The sequence below is a fragment of the Phacochoerus africanus genome, chromosome 7 (genome assembly GCF_016906955.1).
Source record: "Phacochoerus africanus isolate WHEZ1 chromosome 7, ROS_Pafr_v1, whole genome shotgun sequence".
Lineage (NCBI taxonomy): Eukaryota > Metazoa > Chordata > Mammalia > Artiodactyla > Suidae > Phacochoerus > Phacochoerus africanus.
The window spans coordinates 51,099,322-51,120,515 of record NC_062550.1 but is presented as its reverse complement, the minus strand read 5'-3'; the positions used below and the strand labels follow the sequence as shown (position 1 = coordinate 51,120,515).

General features: G+C 39.1%; 1 protein-coding gene across 1 annotated transcript in view; it reads right to left on the bottom strand.

Annotated features, from left to right (window-relative positions):
• Positions 1–21,194, bottom strand: part of ITPR2 (inositol 1,4,5-trisphosphate receptor type 2) — a 520,896-nt gene that overhangs the window by 124,241 nt on the left and 375,461 nt on the right. Inside the window, exons 44-45 of the mRNA XM_047787348.1 lie at positions 20,838–20,933; positions 18,846–18,968 (exon numbers count right to left, since the gene is read on the bottom strand). Coding sequence (XP_047643304.1) covers positions 18,846–18,968; positions 20,838–20,933 — 219 coding nt within the window. The remainder of the gene's footprint in view (positions 1–18,845; positions 18,969–20,837; positions 20,934–21,194) is intronic.

The following is a 21,194-nucleotide window of genomic DNA, read 5'->3' as shown; positions in this document are numbered from 1 at the left end:
ACAAGTTAAATAAAAGGTACTTCTAGAATCAATGATACAGTCAATAAAACAGGGGGTGATGGAGGCTAACAATGTCAAGGAAAACTTGCCCAAAGAAAGTGTTTTTTGTTAAAATGCTATAGACGAATGTTTGTTTATTCCTTTTGGAGCTCATTTGTGGGCCCTCTTGCAGCATCCGTTTAGGATCAGAACACAGCGGCTGTCTGAACTCGAGTCCTACCCAACCATAATGAGCCTCTCCTGCCTGTTTCAGCAGCTTGAGTGTTAAGGCCGCCCTGCAGCTCTGACATTTAATTAGCACCGTCGCTGGGATCCCATAGTGTGCCTTCCCACATGGGAGCCACAGAGCACTGTGAGGGGTGGGTATGAGCTGAAACAAATCCCTTGTCTGGCAGATCAAGACCTGCTTCTGCAAAATGGAACCTGTATTTCCTATCAGCCCTTTACTGGCAGTGCTTTTAGGTAGTGCCACTGTGTTAAGAGCAGAGCAAACGTATATGAGGAGCCTTAGGAAACCTTGGAGGATGGACATTTTGAACAAAACACACACACACACACACACACACACACACAGCTCACTTCTTCTGAAGAGCAACTGCAGTATATTGAGGGTATCAAGTTGCTCAGTGACAGCGAGACAATCTGACTTGTAAAGCCACTGGTGTCTATTTCACCCTCCCTCCTCTCCAAGATTTAGAACTGATGTTTCACTTTCATTCCAGTTAAGACAGGGATCAGAGAGGATGCACTGGCTAAGCTGCTTTGAATCTCTGCTTCTCTGACTCTAATGAGCATCTGGAGTGAATCTACCTTTCAGGCAGTGTTGCCATGGGCTCCTCAGCTCACTGCTCTCTGTCTGGACCCTCACCGCTCAGTATGGGATGCTTGTAGTGAGATGAATCTGCTAAGTGCCAAATCCAGGGGTTGGGTTTGTGGCTGCACCTTGGGTACTGAGTTCTTTGGGGCCACTGGTCCCACGCTCCTTTGTGAGTCTCTCTCCTATATTGCTTTCATGTCCCACTCCCTTGACCTATAGGTTCTTCTTCCTCCTCCTTCCCTTTCCTTGCTGCATGCACTAGTTCCCAGCCAGGGATTGGGCCCTGCAGTGACCTGAGCCACTGCAGTGACAATGCCAGATCCTTAGCCCTCTGAGCCACTAGGGAACTCTCCCTCCTCCTGTCCTTTAAAGCATTCCATTCTTGATCTTTTTGATTAATTGCTTTCCCTGGGAGATCTCATCTATACCCACCACTTCAAACAGCATCTATATCCTCATGTCTCTGACCACCAATATTCTGAGCCCAGTGCTCTTTCCTGAGGTACATAAAATCAACTGCATGCTGTACACCTCTGCCCCAATGTCCCATAAATTCCTCAAACACCAGAGGTCTAGAACCACGCTGCTTCTCTCCTCATGGGACCTCCAAGCCTTCTCTATCTCCAGTCTTGGGAAATGCACCATTATTTACACACCCACTGGCAGTTATCCAAGATTCTCCCATCATTCTCACTCTCCTCGTACCATTCCCAGGTATTACATCAGCTAGAGAGGAAGTGGTATTTGCATGGAGATAGTGATGGCTTCTCGTTTGTCCAGGGATAAAGGCCAACCCCCTGAGCAAGGTCTACATGCCCTCTGGCCTGACCCTGTCAACCTCATTAGCCTCATCTCTGGCCCTCTCCCACTTTGAGTCCCAGCCATCCTGGCCTTCCCTTCTTGTTTGGCTTTTAGGAACTTTATATATAAAGCAGAAAATGGCTCAGGATTCTCATACTGTCGTAGGGGTCAAACAAAGATAGGCATCCTTGGTGGAGAGAGGTATGGTTCATATGGGCTTGTTTTGATGGGAGCTGTGTTTTAAAAGAGTCTTCATGTTCCTAAACTGCCCAGATTAATGCCTTTAATTTCACACAAATGAAAATTAGGTGACAATCAAATTAGTTTGATAGTAGGAGAGTGGGAAGTTCAAAAGGAGAGGGAAACAGAGCAAACCTAAAGCGGCTGAATCTGGGTCAGGAACCAGGCTTTGGGACTATTAGGGAAGGAAGTTGATGAGGGCAAACAAGTGGACCAGTTTTTTTTTTTTTTTTTTTTTTTGAAGCTGTGGCCTGCAGACAAGAATAAACATACCCAGGATGTATGGTAAGAAGCAATTTGTGGCTCCACCCCAGGACCTATTCAATCAAAGTCTCTGGGGACTGGGGGTCCAGGAGTCTGATGCGCATTACAGTGTGAGAGCTGCTGCTCTGACCTCAGCTTGAATACATAACACTTCTGGCTTCCCCAGCTGTGTACCAGCCAAGTTTCTTTCATTTGCCCTCCACCCTCAACCCCATAGATCTGTGTCATTCCAAGGACATCTCCCTTCATGTCCCCTGCTTCTGCTTCTGTCCTACTTGATTCATTCACACTCCTGTTTCACACTTGACTCATTCATATTCTCAGACTAAGAAGTGAACATATGCTGCCCCGTCAGCTAGTTCGTCAGCCTTTTAGGATCAGGCTTCCACCGTTCACAGCAGACTGAAATCACAGAATCACAGCAATGGAAAGAAAGGTCCTCCAGAGAGTCTGCTTTTATCCAGGCAGAAACTTATCTTAAACACATGTCTCTCTGTTGTGTGTTTGTGTGTGTGAGTGTGTTACACTCACACATACAAAGTGAATTAAATGTTATAAATACAAACATGAAAAATACAGATAAATGACCTCTTGATTCTGACCCAAAAATATTTTTCAAATGTGGGAAATTTGTGACTGCGAAGATTCTAAAAATTATCTAAAGTAGGGTTTAGAAAACTACACTTGTGGGTCAAACCTGACCTGTCACCTGTTTTCTAAAATGAAGTTTCATTTTAACACAGCGATGTTCATTTCTTTAGGTGTTGTCTATGGCTGGTTTTGCACCAGAATAACAAGTTAAATGCTTGCAACAGAGACTATATATAACTGGAAAAGCCTAAAATATTTACTGTGTAGCCCTTTGCAAAAAGTTACCTATAAACAAAAAAAGTAAACCAAACTTGCAAATAATTTGCAGATCTCATATATCTTACAAAAAGATAGATAGATAGATAGATAGATAGATAGATAGATAGATAGATAAACAGAAAAAATTATCTTTTGAATCAAACATTTTTGTGTTTCTATAATTGATAATAATTCATTGATAACATAAATTCTGATAAGGGACTTTCCAGAGCTTTCCCCTACTGTACAATTTCACATAACCACTTGGTTGTGATGTAGAAGGGGGACTTTTTTGGTTTGGCTGAGGATAACTATTTCCCTTGCTGAAACTTCACTTTTTAGTTCAACAGTTTATCTTCCAGCATTATTTTATCACTATGGTCTCTCAGGTTTCTGTACCTCTATGTATAACTCCGAAATTCAAAATGTACCAACAGCTACAAAACACAAAAGCTGAGCGAGCTCATCAGCTTACTAGTTAAGACTCACATACCTACAAAAGTCTCTTGGCTATTAAATCAGAAAAAAACGTATTTTCATACCCCACCTTAAAATTCCACCATTGGATCTACTGACTAAAAAAGGACTATTTGGAACCATCAGTTCAGCCATCTCAAACTTTTACAGTGAGTCCTTGGGATAAAATGTCAGTTACATAGTTAAACTTTCTTCATTGATGTTTGAGCTGGAGAAACAAGGTAACCAACAAACACAGGCAGATATATGCAAGGACACACACAAACACACAGAAAACTACCTGTGCTTTGACATAAGCATTTTTGGACTGGCTTCTGTGTTTACCAATTACATTTTCTCATGGGTTCGTTTTTAACTGATCTCTCTTTAAATCCCTGCTTAATAATGCCAGAGTGTAAATTAGGGCATGAATCAAAATACCACCATGAAAAGATCTCCTGAAGATGTGGAATAAAGCATTTGAGTGGGCGGGTATCTTTAAAGCAGACTTCTGTGTCATTTGTTTTCATGTTACTGTGTTTACTAGTATGCTACGAAATCCTTAACATCTCATTAATTTTATAGCAACATAAATAAGAATGAAGTACGCTAAGGGACAGAATGCCATGTCACATTTCAGTAAATATTTCTACTAAACTATCTTTGGGCGCTTAAAGAATTTGATAAGATGCACCCTCCATTGCTACCCCTGAAATTTTCACCACACTGCCTTCTCCATCCTGTTGGTGTGATGTCTCAGCACCTCACCCCGCTACACACATCATGATGACTATTACCTCTTCCTCTGTTATTTCTTTCCCTGTGATGGAAATGCCTTCCTCTCTTTTCTCTGCTTATCTAAATCTTATCAATACATAAGATTCCTCTAAAACATTAGTCCCTCCACAAAGCCCCTCTATAGTGACCGCAGCCAGTATTAACCCATTTCCTTTCTAGACATCTATGGCACTCGTTAACTATAATAGCCACTCACTTAATCAAAAGTGTTTACCGTATCAAACACAGTACTGTGCACTGGGCAACACAGTCATGAATAAAGCATAACTCCTGCCTTTGAGGAATCTGGAGTCTCGGGGAGACAAGCAAGTACACAATAATTCCATGATACACGTGCCGGGATCAGAGTAAACACAGTGTGTGATTGGAACACACAAGGCAGGCATTAACCCAGCCTTGGCTTAGAGTAATGAGAAGAAGTCAAGGTTCCAGAGTCACAGAGTCTGGGTGTGAATCTATGTTAAAAAGACTGTGGGAGACTCAAGAGTTTCATTATAAATATGTGAAGTGTGAGATGTCTAAAAAGACACTCAAACGCAGATGGCAAACAAGCAGTTGATGAATCAATCTGGTGTTCAGAAGAGAGGCCCACATGGAAGATATAACCTGGGGGGTTATCATAGGACAGCTGGTGTTTAAGGTCATGTCACTGAAGGAGATCATCTAGGGAGTGAGGGTCATTGATACCAGCGGAATGAGTCCTAGAACACTCAGACTGGAACTTTCTGATAGAAGTAGGAGAGGAATTCCTATTGTGGCTTAGTGGTAACAAACCCGACTATGAGCACGAGCATGCAAGTTCAATCCCTGGCCTCGCTGAGTGGGTTAAGGATCTGGCATTGCTGTGAGCTGTGGTGTAGGTCACAGACAATGGTCGGATCTGACATTGCTGTGGCTGTGGTGTAGGCTGTTAGCCACAGCTACGATTCGACCCCTAGCCTGCGAACTTCTATATACCTCAGGTGCAGCCCTAAAAAAACAAAACAAAAAACAAAAAATGAAGAAGAGGGAGAGCCATAGGAACCAAGGATGGAAACGGAGAAGGGGCCAGGAGGGAAGCAGAAAAGGAGAAAACAGTGCTGCATGAAAGCTAAGTTAAGGATTTTAAGAAGAGAGCAGCTGACTATGTGAAATGTTCTGATTGGACGAATGTGGCAGAGACTGAAGACAACCCATTCCTTTGGTCCAGGTGGCAGTCACTGATGACTTCGCTATGTGCTGTGCTGGTGGCTTGGTGAGGATGAAAGCTTGGCAGGGATGGACTTAAGAGAGAAAAGAAAGAGGAAACGGAAATAACGATTGTATACAATTTTTGATCGTTTTGCTAAAAAAAGGGAGCAGAGCTATGGGTCAGTGGATTGGGGGTTTTTAGAGAAACTGATTTGCCTGCTTGAATGCTGAGCAAATGCTTAAGTACGAGGGAAAGTGATGTCTCTGTTCCTCTGACTCTCTCCTTCCATCTCTGTCTCAGCCACACGCTCACTTTCCCATGCACACTCCTAGCCCGAGATCCCAGAACACCCCAGCGACACATCCTCCACAGGGCTGCCGCTCTGTGACTGTCTTTATGAATCCTGTTAATACATGGTCAAATCCATGAGTATAGAGGCTGTTTCTCATTTGCACACCCTCAGCATTCCCCACCTGTGGCACAACTAACGCCTGTAGACTACCTGCTCCTGAAGGAACAGACAGTGTGATCTCAGGGAGGGTGACATCCCCCCAAAATGTAGGCTCACTGAGGGAGGGATCTGGGTCTGCCTGATGAGAATAGAGCCTGGTTACAGCATGTGATCCACAAATTTACATTAAATTCAGAATGAATTTGGCTGGGGAAAGTCATGATAATAGATCTGATGAGCGTCAATAAATCTGATGGAGCACTTCCTACGCACCAGGCTCTGTCCAGGTACTGGATGTATATATTGGAACATTCGTGGGAATAACTGTCAATCTTTACATTAAACTTTTTACCAGAAATTTGGGAGTTCCCATCATGGTTCAGTGGAAAGAATCTGACTAGCATCCATGAAGACTTAGGTTTGATCCCTGGCCTTGCTCAGTGGGTTAAGGATCCAGCATTGCCATGAGCTGTGGTGTAGGTTACAGATGCAGCTCGGATTGGCATTGCTGTGGCTGTGGTGTAGGCTGGCAGCTACAGCTCCCATTTGACCCCTAGCTTGGGGACCTCCATATGCTGCAGGGGTGCGCCCCCACCCAAAAAAAGGACAAAAAAATTTGCTTGCTTTTTATTATCATAGAGAATGCATGGCAGCAGGATACAGGTAAGTTTTTTTTTTAAATCTAGTACCTGACAAAAATTTTTAAGTTACCTCTATTACACCACTAATAATTAAGACTACCAACAAGGATTCCTTCAATAAATTCCTATTAGAATTAGGTACAAAGAAGAGTTGCTTCACGAATAATCAGTATGGGTTTGTGTTTTTTTTGGGGGGGTGAATTTTGATGGTTTTCTTGATTAGACATGTATCATATAACTTGATATTTCTTTTGTTTCCAGTTGCCAAGAAACACAGAATAATTAATGCTCAATGTGACATTAGTTAATAATTATGTATTTTATTACATCAAACTGCCTTGTCATAGCAACACAGAAAAATATCTTTCTTGTAGGAAGAAAATAGCTGATTCTGGTTTTCCCATTTCTTTCAGAAAAGAAAACTTGCAATTATGTTAAGTTTTCAGGCAAAGTTCATTTAGTTGCTTACATTTCTACATATCTATTAGAAAAACTAATGGCAGTTTTTTCACATAGCTGGGCAATTAGGATAAGTCTATTTTCTGTGATTTAATAAAATAATCTCTTGGTATTTAAAAATATTTTTTCAGCTAAATTCACATATTAGAAAGTTTCTGCATTACCAAAGTCTCTCTGTTAAATGACCTTGCATATATATTTTCAGAATGACTATTGTATTGTACGCACTTCAAGTTTATTTATATTCAAATATTGACTGTAACTCAGAAGACTATTTATCCCTGAAGACTAAAACCATCTATGTCCATTTTTTTTTCCTGATGTTTTCTGCAGAACAGTTTATAAAATGTTGTTTGCCATGCTATCCCTTGCCCTTGTATAAATTCCCTTTGGAATTAAATACCTAATAAGTTGGTCATAAGTTAAGTAGTATAGGTATTCATTGTATTGCCCATTATTTTTCACTCTTGGTTAGCAAGAAACTCAGAGCTACCACTGTTAAATAGTAAGGATATTGGCCAAGACCCTTAGTATGCTTAGATTCCTTTTGCTTCTCAAGGCTTTTGATCTAATATTCTAACAGTCTAATTATACAAGTGCATTTCTTATTCAACCTCAAATCCTTTTTATAAGTAGGCAAGGTATAAATAAATACATAAATATCCAGTAGCGAGTTAGTTATTACTTCATTACATTATTTAAAACATAATCTGAAAGTTCCTTTGTGGCACAGCAGGTTAAGGATCCACCATTTCTGCAGCTGAAGCACAGGTCACAGCTGCAGCATGGGTTTGATCCCTGGTTCGGGAACTTCCATATGCCACAGGTGAAGTCTCCCCACCAAATATTTTTTAGTTAAAAAAATAAGTCTAATCCAGTAAATGAGCCATCATGGTCCAGCTACCTTCTAGTGTCCAACAGGTCTCTGAAAGTTTGCCCAGCAAACATAGCTCATGGATATTCATCATATTTTTATAGAGAAAGCTGAAGTCAGAAAAGTTGAGTGACATAATCAGCTAATGGAGAAAACAGAGGGCGCACAGTGAATAAGAATTAAGCTGCTTGTGCAGTGTTCCAGCCAACATATTACTGCGCTACAAGTGCCTCTGTGAGCTGCAGACCCAGCTGTGTTTTCTACTCTCTGCACTACCAGCCATAATAAAGATAAAGTAATTGTAAGTTAGTTAAAAACCCTTCAAAGATATTAAAGATGGAAGTTATGTATCCAATTACAAGACTGTCTTTCTGTTTCTACAAATAAAGTAAATGAGGCAATGCTGATTACTACACATTAGCTTAAGAAAATGGAAGTGGTGAAGAGGTGAAGCAGCATAAATTCCTAAGGAAAACATCTCAAGTAGTCTGAGCAATATATAATTTCATATGGCTTTGGTATAAATTAAAATTTAGCTACTTAGAGTAATGCATATGTGGGGCTCTTAAATATAGCTCAAATAACTGCAGCTATGAGATAAAAATTTTAAGGGAAAAATGGATTAATGAGGACTTTGAGGATATCTAGAAAATTCTTTCAGCATGACAGAAAGTTTCCTAGTCCTTGAAACAGTATAGCAGTTCCTACCATCCTCTCTCCTCTGAAAGGACAGAAAGAGATACTGGCTTTGGTTGGGGACATAATAATAACCCAAATGTCTAAAATATGCTAGGCAATATTTCCCTGCATAGAAAACAAACAAACAAACAAAACCCCCCAAAAAACAAAACCTGTCTGGTATGTCTAACTCTCCTAATAGATTGGGAGTTCAATGAATATAGTTGAAATCAGAGCAGATCTAAGGAGGTGCCGAAGACACAGCAAAGGTCTTCCACATTGCCAGAATTCAGACTGATGGTCTAATACTTATGTCATTTAGAAATAAATATAAATCTACTAAACATGAAACATTAGGCAGAGAAATAACTGCTTCCATGCATTTGGCTTCATGATCCTCACACCAAATTAACAATTAGAAGTCCAATTTCAATGCGTTTCCTGGACTGCATTTTTTTATGGCCCCCATTAACCATGTCTCTGTTCCTCTGACTCTCTCCTTCCATCTCTGTCTCAGCCACACGCTCACTTTCCCATGCACATTCCTAGCCCGAGATCCCAGAACACCCCAGCGACACATCCTCCACGGGGCTGCCGCTCTGTGACTGTCTTTATGAATCCTGCTAATACATGGTCAAATCCATGAGTATAGAGGCTGTTTCTCATTTGCACACCCTCAGCATTCCCCACCTGTGGCAGATAAATGACATTAATCCATAGATTCTTCATTGTTTCTTGAAAGACATGTAGGTGTGTATTTGAAGATTTAAATACCTAAGCATTTTTTTCCCGTGATATTATTCTTTATGGAAGTTTCATTTTTTTTTTCAAATGAGGCCCCATGAGTGTCCAGATTTTGTAAATCAAACACTAATTTTGTAGAGAAGACCTACATACATGAAATAAAGAACAATTCTAGAATTATACACAGCATAAGCTAGGGTAAATGAATGTAAGCAGTTTGGGGTGAACATAACAGACACAAGAATGAAAAACAAAGAAAAGACCATTGTTGGTTGGAAGTTGGGTAAGTAGGTCTCATTTAGATCTTAGGGGAACTCAGGTAATACCGAATGGATTTTAAGAACAGGAGGAGAGGTTTTACTGGTTTAGAGGAAACGTGGTATCATGAATGAAAGCAACAGAAGTTCCTGACATGAGGGAGGATATCATAGAATCCATCTATATAGGGTTTGCTGACATGACTGGCAGAGAGTAATCTACGAAATTAAAGAGAAAGTCCAGAGCAGTGGAATAAGACTGTTGACAGCCAGAAAGCTAATATCAATTTTTGGGATGCTATCAATCTTTCATGGTATTGATATCATATAAAAATATTACCAGCATGCATGTATTTTTTCAAGAAACTATTCTCCTAAACTCTTTGAGTATCTAATATAGCTAGGAATGTACTTAGCATAGAAACAGAAAAGGTAATTGTCTGTGAATAAGGATTTATACTCCAGTGGGGGAATATATAATTAATTTTGATGATGATGATGATGATAACAGGCAAATATCTTTTTTTTTTTTCTTTTTAGGGCCACACCTGCAGCATATGGAAGTTCCCAGGCTAGGAGCTGACTGGGAGCTGCAGCTGCTGGCCTACACCACAGCCACAGCAACACAGGATCCTTAACACACTGAGCAAGACCAGGGATTGATCAAACCTGCATCCCCATGGGTACTAGCTGGGTTGGAAACTCTTTAAACCACAGTGGGAACTCCCAGAAAATATCTTTTTATTCAGTTTTTTATTATAATACTTAATTTATAAAACCCTTAAGTTTTATAATATCATGTCCCATTCATTCACTCCCTTCATTCACGCAACATTTGTTAATTGCCTATATTCAGGGTCACTACAGTTGTTAAAGATGTTGACTCATTCAAATTATGGTAATTAGCTTTATATAAAGACATAAGTAGATACTACACCAGATCCCTAACTATATTCCCCAAATAAACTCCTTTCTCTAAAATATCCACGGTGCATTTTTGCAGAAGTTGTTGCCGCTGCCTGAAATGTTCTCACCTCTCTCCATTCTCCAAAGTTCAGTTGAAGTGTCACCTCTTCCATGAATCCTCCCCTGACTCCTAGGGTAAATGTGTCTTGCACAAACCTCCATTTTAACAAAAGTATGTTAAATTATAATGATTTACCTGTCTCCCTCTCCCCCCTCCAACATACTTAGCTGTAAGCTTCTTGATGGTATCCTTATTCATTTTCCATCTTAGCAACTGAAACAATGCCTGATATAAGAGGTGCTCAATATATGTTCTTAAATGACTATCTTATAATAGATGAGCCTCTGGTGCAGCGTATATGATCATTATAATATTCAAGTGGTAGTAGCTGGAAAAGGGTCTAACTCCACAGGTCTTTTATTCCTCTAAACTGCCAGGTTCATTGCCACTTTCCAGACAGCTCTGGGATGCTCCTCCATACCTCCCCATTACATCCTGCTGGCTTTTTCTTTTCACTTAGACCTGGCTTCAGTTTAACCTCCTCAGAGAAAACCCTCCTGATAAGCCAATCTACAACAGCACCTCATGACTGTCATTCATCAAATCCTATTCTCACTAACTCCCCAGACTGTATCATTCACTATCTGCTATCTCTGGCTTGTCACTGCTCCCAGTCAGAATGCAACTTTCCTGAGAGTTGATCTCCTGTTGGTCTTCTTCGGCTTTATTTCTAGTATCCAGCCCAGAACTCAAAAACTCCATGTAACTGGATAAAAAAAGAATGAGAAAATGTAGATCTCTTTTTACCAAAAGTCTCTCATGCTATACAATCACACTCGTGTAACTCCTACAAACCCTGCCCTCATGGACTGCTGTTATTACTAAACCTTGGACCATGTCTTTAGAGATAAATTGGCATAAGAACTTCCCTTTTTATTATTCCAGCACTGTGACACAGAAAAATCAAATAATTAAGTACACAAACTGAATTCATTAACCTCACTAGAAGAAAATCTAGGTGAGTGTTTAACAAATCTCAAGAAAAACTATCATTAAAACCTTCTTATATGTGGAATCTAAAAAAAACGATACGAATGAACTTGTTTGCAGAACAGAAACAGATTCACAGACTTTGAAGACAAACTTATGGTTCCCAAAAGGGACAGGTAGGAGGGATGGACTGGGGGGTTGGGATTGGCACATGCACACTGAGGTATATGGAATGACTGGCCAATGGGGATCTGCTGTGGAGCACAGGGAACTCTACCCAATATTCTGTGATAATCTATATGTGAAAATCATCTGAAAAATAATGGATGTGTTACTGAATCACTGTTGTACAGCAGAAATTATCACAACATGGTAAATCAACTATACTTCAATAAAACTTTAAAAAAGAAAAAAGAAAAAATTAAAGAGCAAATGAATCAGGATGAAGTAGATCTAACTACTATAACAAAGACTTATTAACCTTATTTAAAATTCACTAAGAAAAACATGAACCCCATCTGAATAATGGATAAACACGTTTTCAAGTAATTTGGAGAATAAATAGAAATGACCAAATAGCATATTAAAAGAGTCCATTTTATTAGTAATCCAAAATATGTGGATTAGAATGAGATCCTTTTCATCTATAATTCCTTAATTCATTCAGCAAACATTTGGTCACTATGTGGTCACTATGTTCCTGACATACTTAACTTGGCAAAGCTTTTTTTAAATGGTTATAGTTTTAGGATTCAGTAGGATGACGACTATCACATTGTGAAAAAACAATTTTATAATATGCATCAAGGACCATAAAATAGTTACTACCCTGTGACCTAGTAATTAAACTTCCTGGAATTTATCCTAGGGAAATAGTCAGTGTAGCAGAGAAAGATTAATGTTGAAGAGGTTAATCATAGCATAATTTATAATATCAAAAACATTAGAAACCTAAATGTCTAACAATAAGGAGTGATTAAATAAATTATGGTATATTCAAATGATGAACGATTATGCAGCCATTAAAACTGCATTTCCAAAGGCTATGTAATGACATGGGGAAGTGTGATGAAACATTTTAAAGCCTATATTTAAAAAATAATTTCCTATATCCAATTAAAGTGATCCATTCTTTCTTGGTTTAAGAGTCAGGAGTTATTTTTGCTTTCCACGGGCTTGCTATCTTAATACGTCTCCGCATCCTGCAAAGCACATAACATTTCTCTACATACTTCTTAATCCTAGTAGGTATTGAAATAAAAGGGCCTCACATGTTCATTGCAGTATTATCCACAATAGCCAAGATACAGAAACAATGTAAATGTTTGTCCATGGATAAAGGAGATGTGGTATAGATATACTATGGAATCTTAATCAGACATGAGAAAGAAGGAGATCCTTTTGTTTGCAACAACATGGATGAATATTGCGGGTTCAGGATGAACCTAAATGAAATAACTCAGAGAGAAAAAGACAATGCCATATGTACCACTTCTATGGGGAATCTAAAAATGATGAACTCAGAGAACCAGAGAGTAGAATGGTGGTTACCAGGGCTTGGGAGGTGGCGGAAAGAGGGAGATATGAGGTCAACGGGTATAAACTTCCAGTTATAAGATTAACAAATTATGAGGATCTAATGTACAGCTCAGTGACGTTAACTAATGAAATTGTACCATAAGCTTGGATGTTACTAAGAGAGTAGATTTTAAATGTTCTCACTGCAAAAGGAAAATGGCAATTATGTGACTGGATTGGAGAGCTAGCTAAGACTATGCTGCCAATCATTTTGTAACATATAAATGTATCAAATAGACATGTTGTACACCTTATACAATATTATGTGTTGATCAAATCTCAATGAAACTGGGAAGAAAATGAAATGGAATGAAATGAAGAGTCTCAGAAAAATAGAAAATGCTACATGGAATCAAAGAAACAATCGAGTTTCACATAAGTTAAATTGATCCAAAGTACTGAACAATGTTCTAGACTGTCTGCAGAAAGACAGGAATAAAGAGGAGAAGGAAAGTGAAGAAAGCAGAATATAAAAGGGCAAAACTGGAGCAGGGAGAGGAGGTAGAGATGAATGAGAAGAGTATGTGAGACAGAAAGTCTAAAACGACACATAGCTGCACTGTAAGAAAATGCTCTGCATGACTCTATGCTATTTGAACTTAAGAAATTCCCTTTTTGATGCATTTATAGGTCTATGTAGATCAGACAAGACACTTACAAGAAGCATTATTTGTTTCTTGTAACATCAACCACAGGAAAGGCCAAAAAAGATGTCATGGTAGAAAAAGCAGAACTACCACCCTACCATGAAAAGAATAACAACAAAAATTGAAAGTCTGAGGGCACCAAAATAAACTGTCTGTACAAAAGATGATAATAGTAAAACAAGGAGGAAGCTGAAGCTCAGTTTTGGAATTACTGAACTGTGCAAAGGCAGAAACCAGTCTGCGTGGTCATCATCATGCGGGAGCCAAATGATTCCACATCAACAACAAAAACAGCAAAATCTGGGTGCAAGCCAGCCCTCGGCACATAGCTACACAACTACTTGGGAAGCAGCGCTTACAACCAGTCTCTGGCATCTGTGCCTCAGTGTGGGAGCTGTCTGGACAACTGGTTCATAGGGAACTCAGCAACCACTGTCGGCCTCCTAAGAAACAAATACCGTATCCAGGACTAGAAAAAGTCAAAGGAGTCACTTGTGGAAAGATCAAAGGGCACAGTGGGCGTGCTTCTGAGTGAAAACTGAATTTTTCATGAAAATTGATGGGGAGGAGCTGCCCCACAGAAAAGACATTTATAAAGCGGCAAGGGAACAACTTCTGGTGTCACGCAAGGAAATGAGCAGACAGTTGCTTAACTCCACTGCTGGTTACAAACACTATTTCATATATTTCACCATTCCCATCCCCTCTTTGAGTTCTTCCAAGGGACTCTTACTGCCTCTCATTTCATAGTTACACTCTTACAACTTCAGCACAAGGCATGAAGTGTTCAGCAATTCAGACTCTTCCTCCCCTCACTCAGATTGACATTCTCCCTCTCCCTGAAGTCTGGCTTTAAGTTCCTCTGTATTGTACCATCCCAGCTCTGCAGACTATTGCTTTCCCAACATTTTGGTTCTGGGAAATTCAGAAACCTCTATATATCCATTCAAGCCATATTCACATCTATTGTTTTATCTCTTCTTTTCCATACGTTGTTTTTAACCCCGTGTTACCTTTTTAACTTCTGAATTCCCACTCCTTGGGCAATTCTACCATCATCTTCAATCTAATCTGTTCTCTCGAAGCACTCTCAGAAACTCAGATCCATGAGGATCACTGACCTTATGTCTTCATTTTTAATTTCTTTCATAGTTTAAATTCTTAATTTTCAATCTAGGGCTAGCTCTTGCATTCTTTATCCTTATTCTCCATTCTTCTCAACATTCATGTTAGCTTTTTTAGAAAATTTGTATTTATTCTCACACTTAATCTGCTTAAAACTGAACTGACTTAACCAACATATTTTCTTGACTTTGACATTTTTTTTCCTTTAACATACCTGAGACATTTGGAAGTTCCTGGGCCAGAGGTCAAATCATAGCTGCAGATGCTGTCCTACGCCACCGCCATGGCAATACCAGATCCGAGCAGCATCTGTAACCTATGCCTCAGCTTGTGACAACACTGGATCCTTAACCCACTGAGTGAGGCCAGGGATCGAACCCACATCCTCAGAGAGACAACGTTGGGTTCTTAACCCGCTGAACCACATGGGGAATCCTTGACTTTGACATTTTTATCGTTACTCATATTATAACTGGTAACATAAGACTGCATTTTTAAATGTCTTCTTGGAGTTCCCTGGTGGTACAGTGGGTTAAGGATCCGGTATTGTCACTGCTGTGGCTTGGGTCACTGCTGTGGCATGGGTTCAGTCCTTTACCCAGGAACTCTGCATGTCACAGGCATAGCTAAAAAAAAAAAAAAAAAAAGAAAAGAAAAGAAAAAGAAAATGTCGTCTTCATGGATACAGGGTGATCTGGCTCAACCATCTACTACTCTATTTGTTCTGAGGCTGACATGGCTGATCTGGTTATTCTTGTTCCACTTAAAAGCCACATAAGCAGGTCTTACTCCTGGAGCTGCTTACTCTTCCAGACAGAGCAAGACTAGCTTTCAGTTGAAAGAACAGGAGTGGCTATATTCTCCAACTTCCTTCTTCTAAAATGTATTACTGCTCACCCTGACCTTCTCTTTTTCTGCTGGTTTCCTTCCACAATGCTATGGTTTCTGAAGCAGCCCCTTGATCATGTACACATGCTGTGTCACTGAATTTCTATATTTGTTCTGGGAGCCAATATGATTTTAATTCTCAGTTTGTGATTTTTTTTCTTTCTACTCATTCATTCTCTAGTCAGTCCTTTTCTAGCATAATTCAACTCCAGTCACCGAGCTCCTTCTCTCTAAAACTGTACCTTTTCTACATCCTAAATCTCTGTGTTCTACTGCCTTCCATGTGTCCTTTATCTTAGCTTTGGGTTCCTCAAGACCTAAAATTCTCTCTTGTCTTCCTAGCTATAACCTACTTGCCTTTACCTTTTTCCTGTTCTGTATGTTTCCTGTTCTGCATTTTGCTATACTGGGAGAGATCTTAAAAATCTTCTCAATAATGCAACTCTATTATAAAACAATAGCTGCTTCTTGTATTAATATCTTTTAGAATTTTCCTCTCTCCCTGAATTTTCTGTAAAAAGTACACTCAAGGTTACATGTATTAGGCAGTTACACAAAGGATAGAGAAGGACAACAACAATCTAAACCAGGCACCGTTGGTCAACTAATCTATGAAAAAGGAGGCAAGAATATACAATGGAAAAAAGACAGTCTCTTCAATAAGTGGTACTGGGAAAACTGGACAGCTACATGCAAAAAAAATGAAATTAGAACATTCTCTAACACTGTACACAAAAATAAGCTCAAAATGGAATAAACTTATACGTAAGGTCAAATACTATAAAATTCCTAGAGGAAAACATAGGTGGAACACTCTCTGACATAAACCTCAGCAATGTCTTTTTGGATCCACCTCCTAGAGTAATGAAAACAATAACAAAAAATTAAAAAATTGGACCTAATTAAACTTAAAAGTTTCTGCACAGCAAAGGAAATCATTAAAAAATGAAGACAGTCCACAGAATAGAAGAAAATCTTTGCAAATGAAGCAACTGACAAGGAATTAATATCTAAAATATACAAACATCTCACACAGCTTTATAAAAAACCCAACTTAATCAAAAAATGGGCACAAGATCTAAATAGATGTTTCTCTAAAGGAGGCAGACAGATGGCAAAAAAAAAAAAAGCACATGAAAAGATGCTCAACATCACTAATTATTAGAGAAATGCAAATCAAAACTAATGAGGTATCATCTCATAACAGTCAGAATGGCCATCATCAAAAAGTCTACAAACAATAATTGCTGGAGAGGGTATAGAGAAAAGGGAACCCTTCTACACTATTGGTGGGAATTTAAATTGGTATAACCACTAGGGAGAACAGTATGGAGGTTCCATAAAAAACTAAATATAGAACTACCATATGACCCAGCATCCCATTCCTGGGCATATATCCAGAGAAAATCATAATTTGAAAATATACGTGCACCTAAATGTTTATTGAAGCACTATTTCAATAGCCAAGACTTGCAAGCAACCTAATGTCCATTGACAGAAGAATGGATAAAGAAGATGTCATATATATACACAATGGAATATTAACCTTAAAAAGAACAAAATAATGTCGCTTGCACAACATGGATAGCCCTAGGGATTATCATATTAAGTGAGATAAGCCAGAAAGAAAAAGACAAATATCATATGATATCACTTATGTGTGGACTCTCATAAAATGATACAAAAGAACTTCTTTATATAACAGAAACGAACTCACAGATTTCAAAACCAATCTTAGGGTTGCTAAAGGGGAAACTGTGATGGGGAGAAATAAATTGGGAGGATGAGATTCACACACACTACTATGTATAAAACAGGCAACTAACAAGGACATACTCTATAGCATAGGGAGGTCTATTCAGTGTTCTGTAATAGCTTATATGGGAAAAAAGAATGGGCATATGTATATTATAACTGATTCACTTTGCTGTAAACCTGAACCCAATATAGCACTGTAAATCAACTATACCCCAATAAAATAAAAAAAGAGGAAACTTTTGACACTTTAAACTCACACAGTGCTGTATGTCTATTATATCTCAATAAAACTGGAAAAAAAATTTTTTTTTGATTCTGTGACTAAGTTTATTTTTATTTTTTTTATTTTCCCACTGTACAGCAAGGGGGTCAGGTTATCCTTACATGTATACATTACAATTACATTTTTCCCCCAGCCTTTCTTCTGTTGCAACATGAGTATCTAGACAAAGTTCTCAATGCTATTCAGCAAAAACTGGAAAAAATTTTAATGTTTTATTATAGTTGAGTTACAATGTTCTGTCAAGTTCTGCTATACAGCTAAGTGATCTAGTCATACACATATGGGAATTTTTTTTAATTTAAAAATAAAATCATAGTCTTATATCTACCAATGTTTGCTCAGTTATCTGATAAGATGAATAGAGAAGCAGGAAAAGGGAGAAATTGACAATGGGAGAAAATGACTAGAAAGAGAGATTGGGAGAGTCTAGAAATTTAGGCTTTATTATGTAAAAAAGTGACGGCTATACAGACAAAAACAAATGGGCCTGTGTACATTTCCGTTTTTTCACTTCTAAACAACTCTGCATTAGAAGATGCAAATTTAAGGTTGACCTTATATTAATGGAATTGAATAACACTTATGAAGTATCTGTTTTCATAAATTACTGTAAGCTAGAAATGGTTACCCCAAAAGAATGTGAAATTTAGCCTCATATTTGTTAGATGTCAATAAAATCCAATTAAAGGCTACCACTTTATGACTTCTGCAGGAAACAAGCCAACTTACAATTCAAAGCAGCCTAAAGCCTGTTTCAATCAGAATGCAACCGCTTACCTCACACTCTCCATCTTCTCAGTAGCTTCTTTTCCTCTCTCTTTCAAGACTTCCATTTACTGCCATGGTTTATCTACTCCTCAGACTCGGACATGGGATTGTCTCCTCCCTGCTGGCCCAGGATTTTGGTACCAGGTATGGTTTGTTTGTGGACCAGCCCCTAGCACAGCCCTGGGGGGCACAATCAGGCTTTCTGGGAGCTTTTTCTCCTCCTTGACCCAGAGGAAGGGAGGCAAGTGCTGAATAAATGGAGGGACCAGAACTTGAAAATATGACAGCAAGCCATGACTGATAAGATTAACAAGACAATACAAAGATAGAAGATGTGATACCTGATGGGCCAGAATATAGATATTGTGTCCAACATCTTTTGGAGAAACACCATCATCTCCACCCTCATCATCCCCATGATCACATTCCAATCCTTGGTTATAGGCATTCTTCATCACGTCCACCTATCAAACAAAAACAAAAACAAACAAACAAAAAAATGGGCATGACAAGGCTTGAAATGCCACAAACAGCACACATTTACATTGTTTATGAGGTATCCTTAAAAACTGGACAGTTTCCTCAGACTGGAAAAGTATAAAAGAATTCCAAATGAAAATGGCCTTGGAAATCATGTTCATTTCAACAAATGTGGAAATATTTTCCTACAATATTCCCTATTTTTCTCAGAAAATTTGGCTTTGCATTTTTTAATGTTGACCATGTCAAAGTTCCCATGAAGCAGGAGACTCTGGAAACCTGATAAGCATCTGCTATTTTTTTTCCTTTTAAGGGCTGCACCTGCAGCATATGGAAGTTCCCAGGCTAGAGGTTAAATTAGAGCTTCAGCTGCTGGCTTACACCACAGCCACAGCAATGCAGGATCTGAGCTGCGTCTGCAACCTACACCATAGCTCACGGCAATACAGGATCCTTAACCCACTGAGTGAGGCCAGGGATCGAACCAGCATCCTCATGGATACTAGTTGGGTTTATAACCCACTGAGCCACAATGGGAATTCCAGCATCCATTATTTATTAAGGGCCCACTAGGTAACAAGAACACATGGTGCCAGACACCATCCTCTGCCCTGAGAACCCAACAGTGGATACGGAAGAGTATCTGCCCTCAAGGAACTTACCATCCAATGGGAGAGTTGGCAAATCAAGAGGCCAACACACTGTTCTACCTGCAGCAAGGCTAAGTGTGAGGCTCTCAGTAAACACAGGGTAAGGGGCACTGACTCAGGCAAGAGGTTGAGGGTGGGCCACAAGGAAGACGTGGATGATGGAGCAAAAGTGTTGCAGGCAAAGGAAATGGTGTTTTCAAAGGACTATTGTGCAGAGAAGTTGTTGAAGATCTAACTCATCAACCCACTTAACCATGAGGATAAAGAGTCTTGTTCCTCCTGGCCCATTGCTTTGCAGATACTATGCTTTCATTAAATATACGTTAAATCAAACTGCATCTTATCTTTTTCTTGATCTACCTTCTTCGGCTCCATTTCTTACTATAAAAGAGGATCACAAATGTCTTCATAGATTTCCCCACAGAACCAATATTAGCACTCAGAAGTCACTGGCCTATATGGTTTGAGTGTGTTTTCAATGCTTTCGAAACTCAACGTGGGGGATTTTTTTGCCACGCACCCACAGCCTGTGGAATTTCCCGGGCCAGGGATCCAACCCACGCCAAAGCAGTGATCCGAGCCACAACAGAGATGACACCAGATCCCTAACCGCTAGGCCATTAGGGAACTCCTTAAATTTGATGCTTTTAAAGCATGCTGCTATTTCTTCATGATTTCCACGCCACAATAGAAGAGGAAAATAAAACTTCTACAGTAGGAAGATACACTAATGATCTCTGTAGGATTCCCACCAGGTCTCCACCCAATTTCCTCTAGACTGAGCACTGTGCAACATTTCTAATAAGAACAATTAAAAGATATTTATTTTGTTTTTATTTTCAGAAAGAGGTATACACACAATTTTTGAGGAGTACAAATATTTTATATAACCTTCCTCAGATATATTCCAACACACAAACTAAAGCAGACTTTTTTCTGGCAAAAATAACTTGCAGATAGTTTACTCACATGTGACAATCTGGTTAAGAAACGTCTTTAAAGTGGATAAAACCAATGAAGGATCCAAATCACACAGGCCTTTTCTATCACAGGCCTTCTGAGGTATTCGTAATTGTGGGAGTATTGATGTGCCATGCCACCTTGGCAGAGTAGTGAAAGCCACTAGACTTTTCCCCAACATGCATACTGTAAACTGCCCCTCGTAGGTCACACAGTATTAAAAACTTTCAAAAGTTTTCTTACCAGTTCTCTGGGTCTCATGTTAAAAAGAATTCTCTCTGCATTCTCGCTGTCATGTCTGCTTTCCATGATGGCCAGCAAAAGCTTGGAGGCATTGTTCTAGAGATACAGATGGAGTTGATGCACATGAAAAGTTTGTTTCATGGATTAATGACCCCTTGCATTTAGGGTTTTTTTTTTGGCATTTTTTAAAATTTTCTTTTTATTTATTTTTTCCTTTTTTTATTTTTTCTGCTGTACAGCATGGTAACCCAGTTACACATACATGTATACATTTCTTTTTCTCACACTATTATGTTCCATCATAAGTGGCTATAGACATATTTCCCAGTGCTACACAGCAGGATTTCACTGCTAATC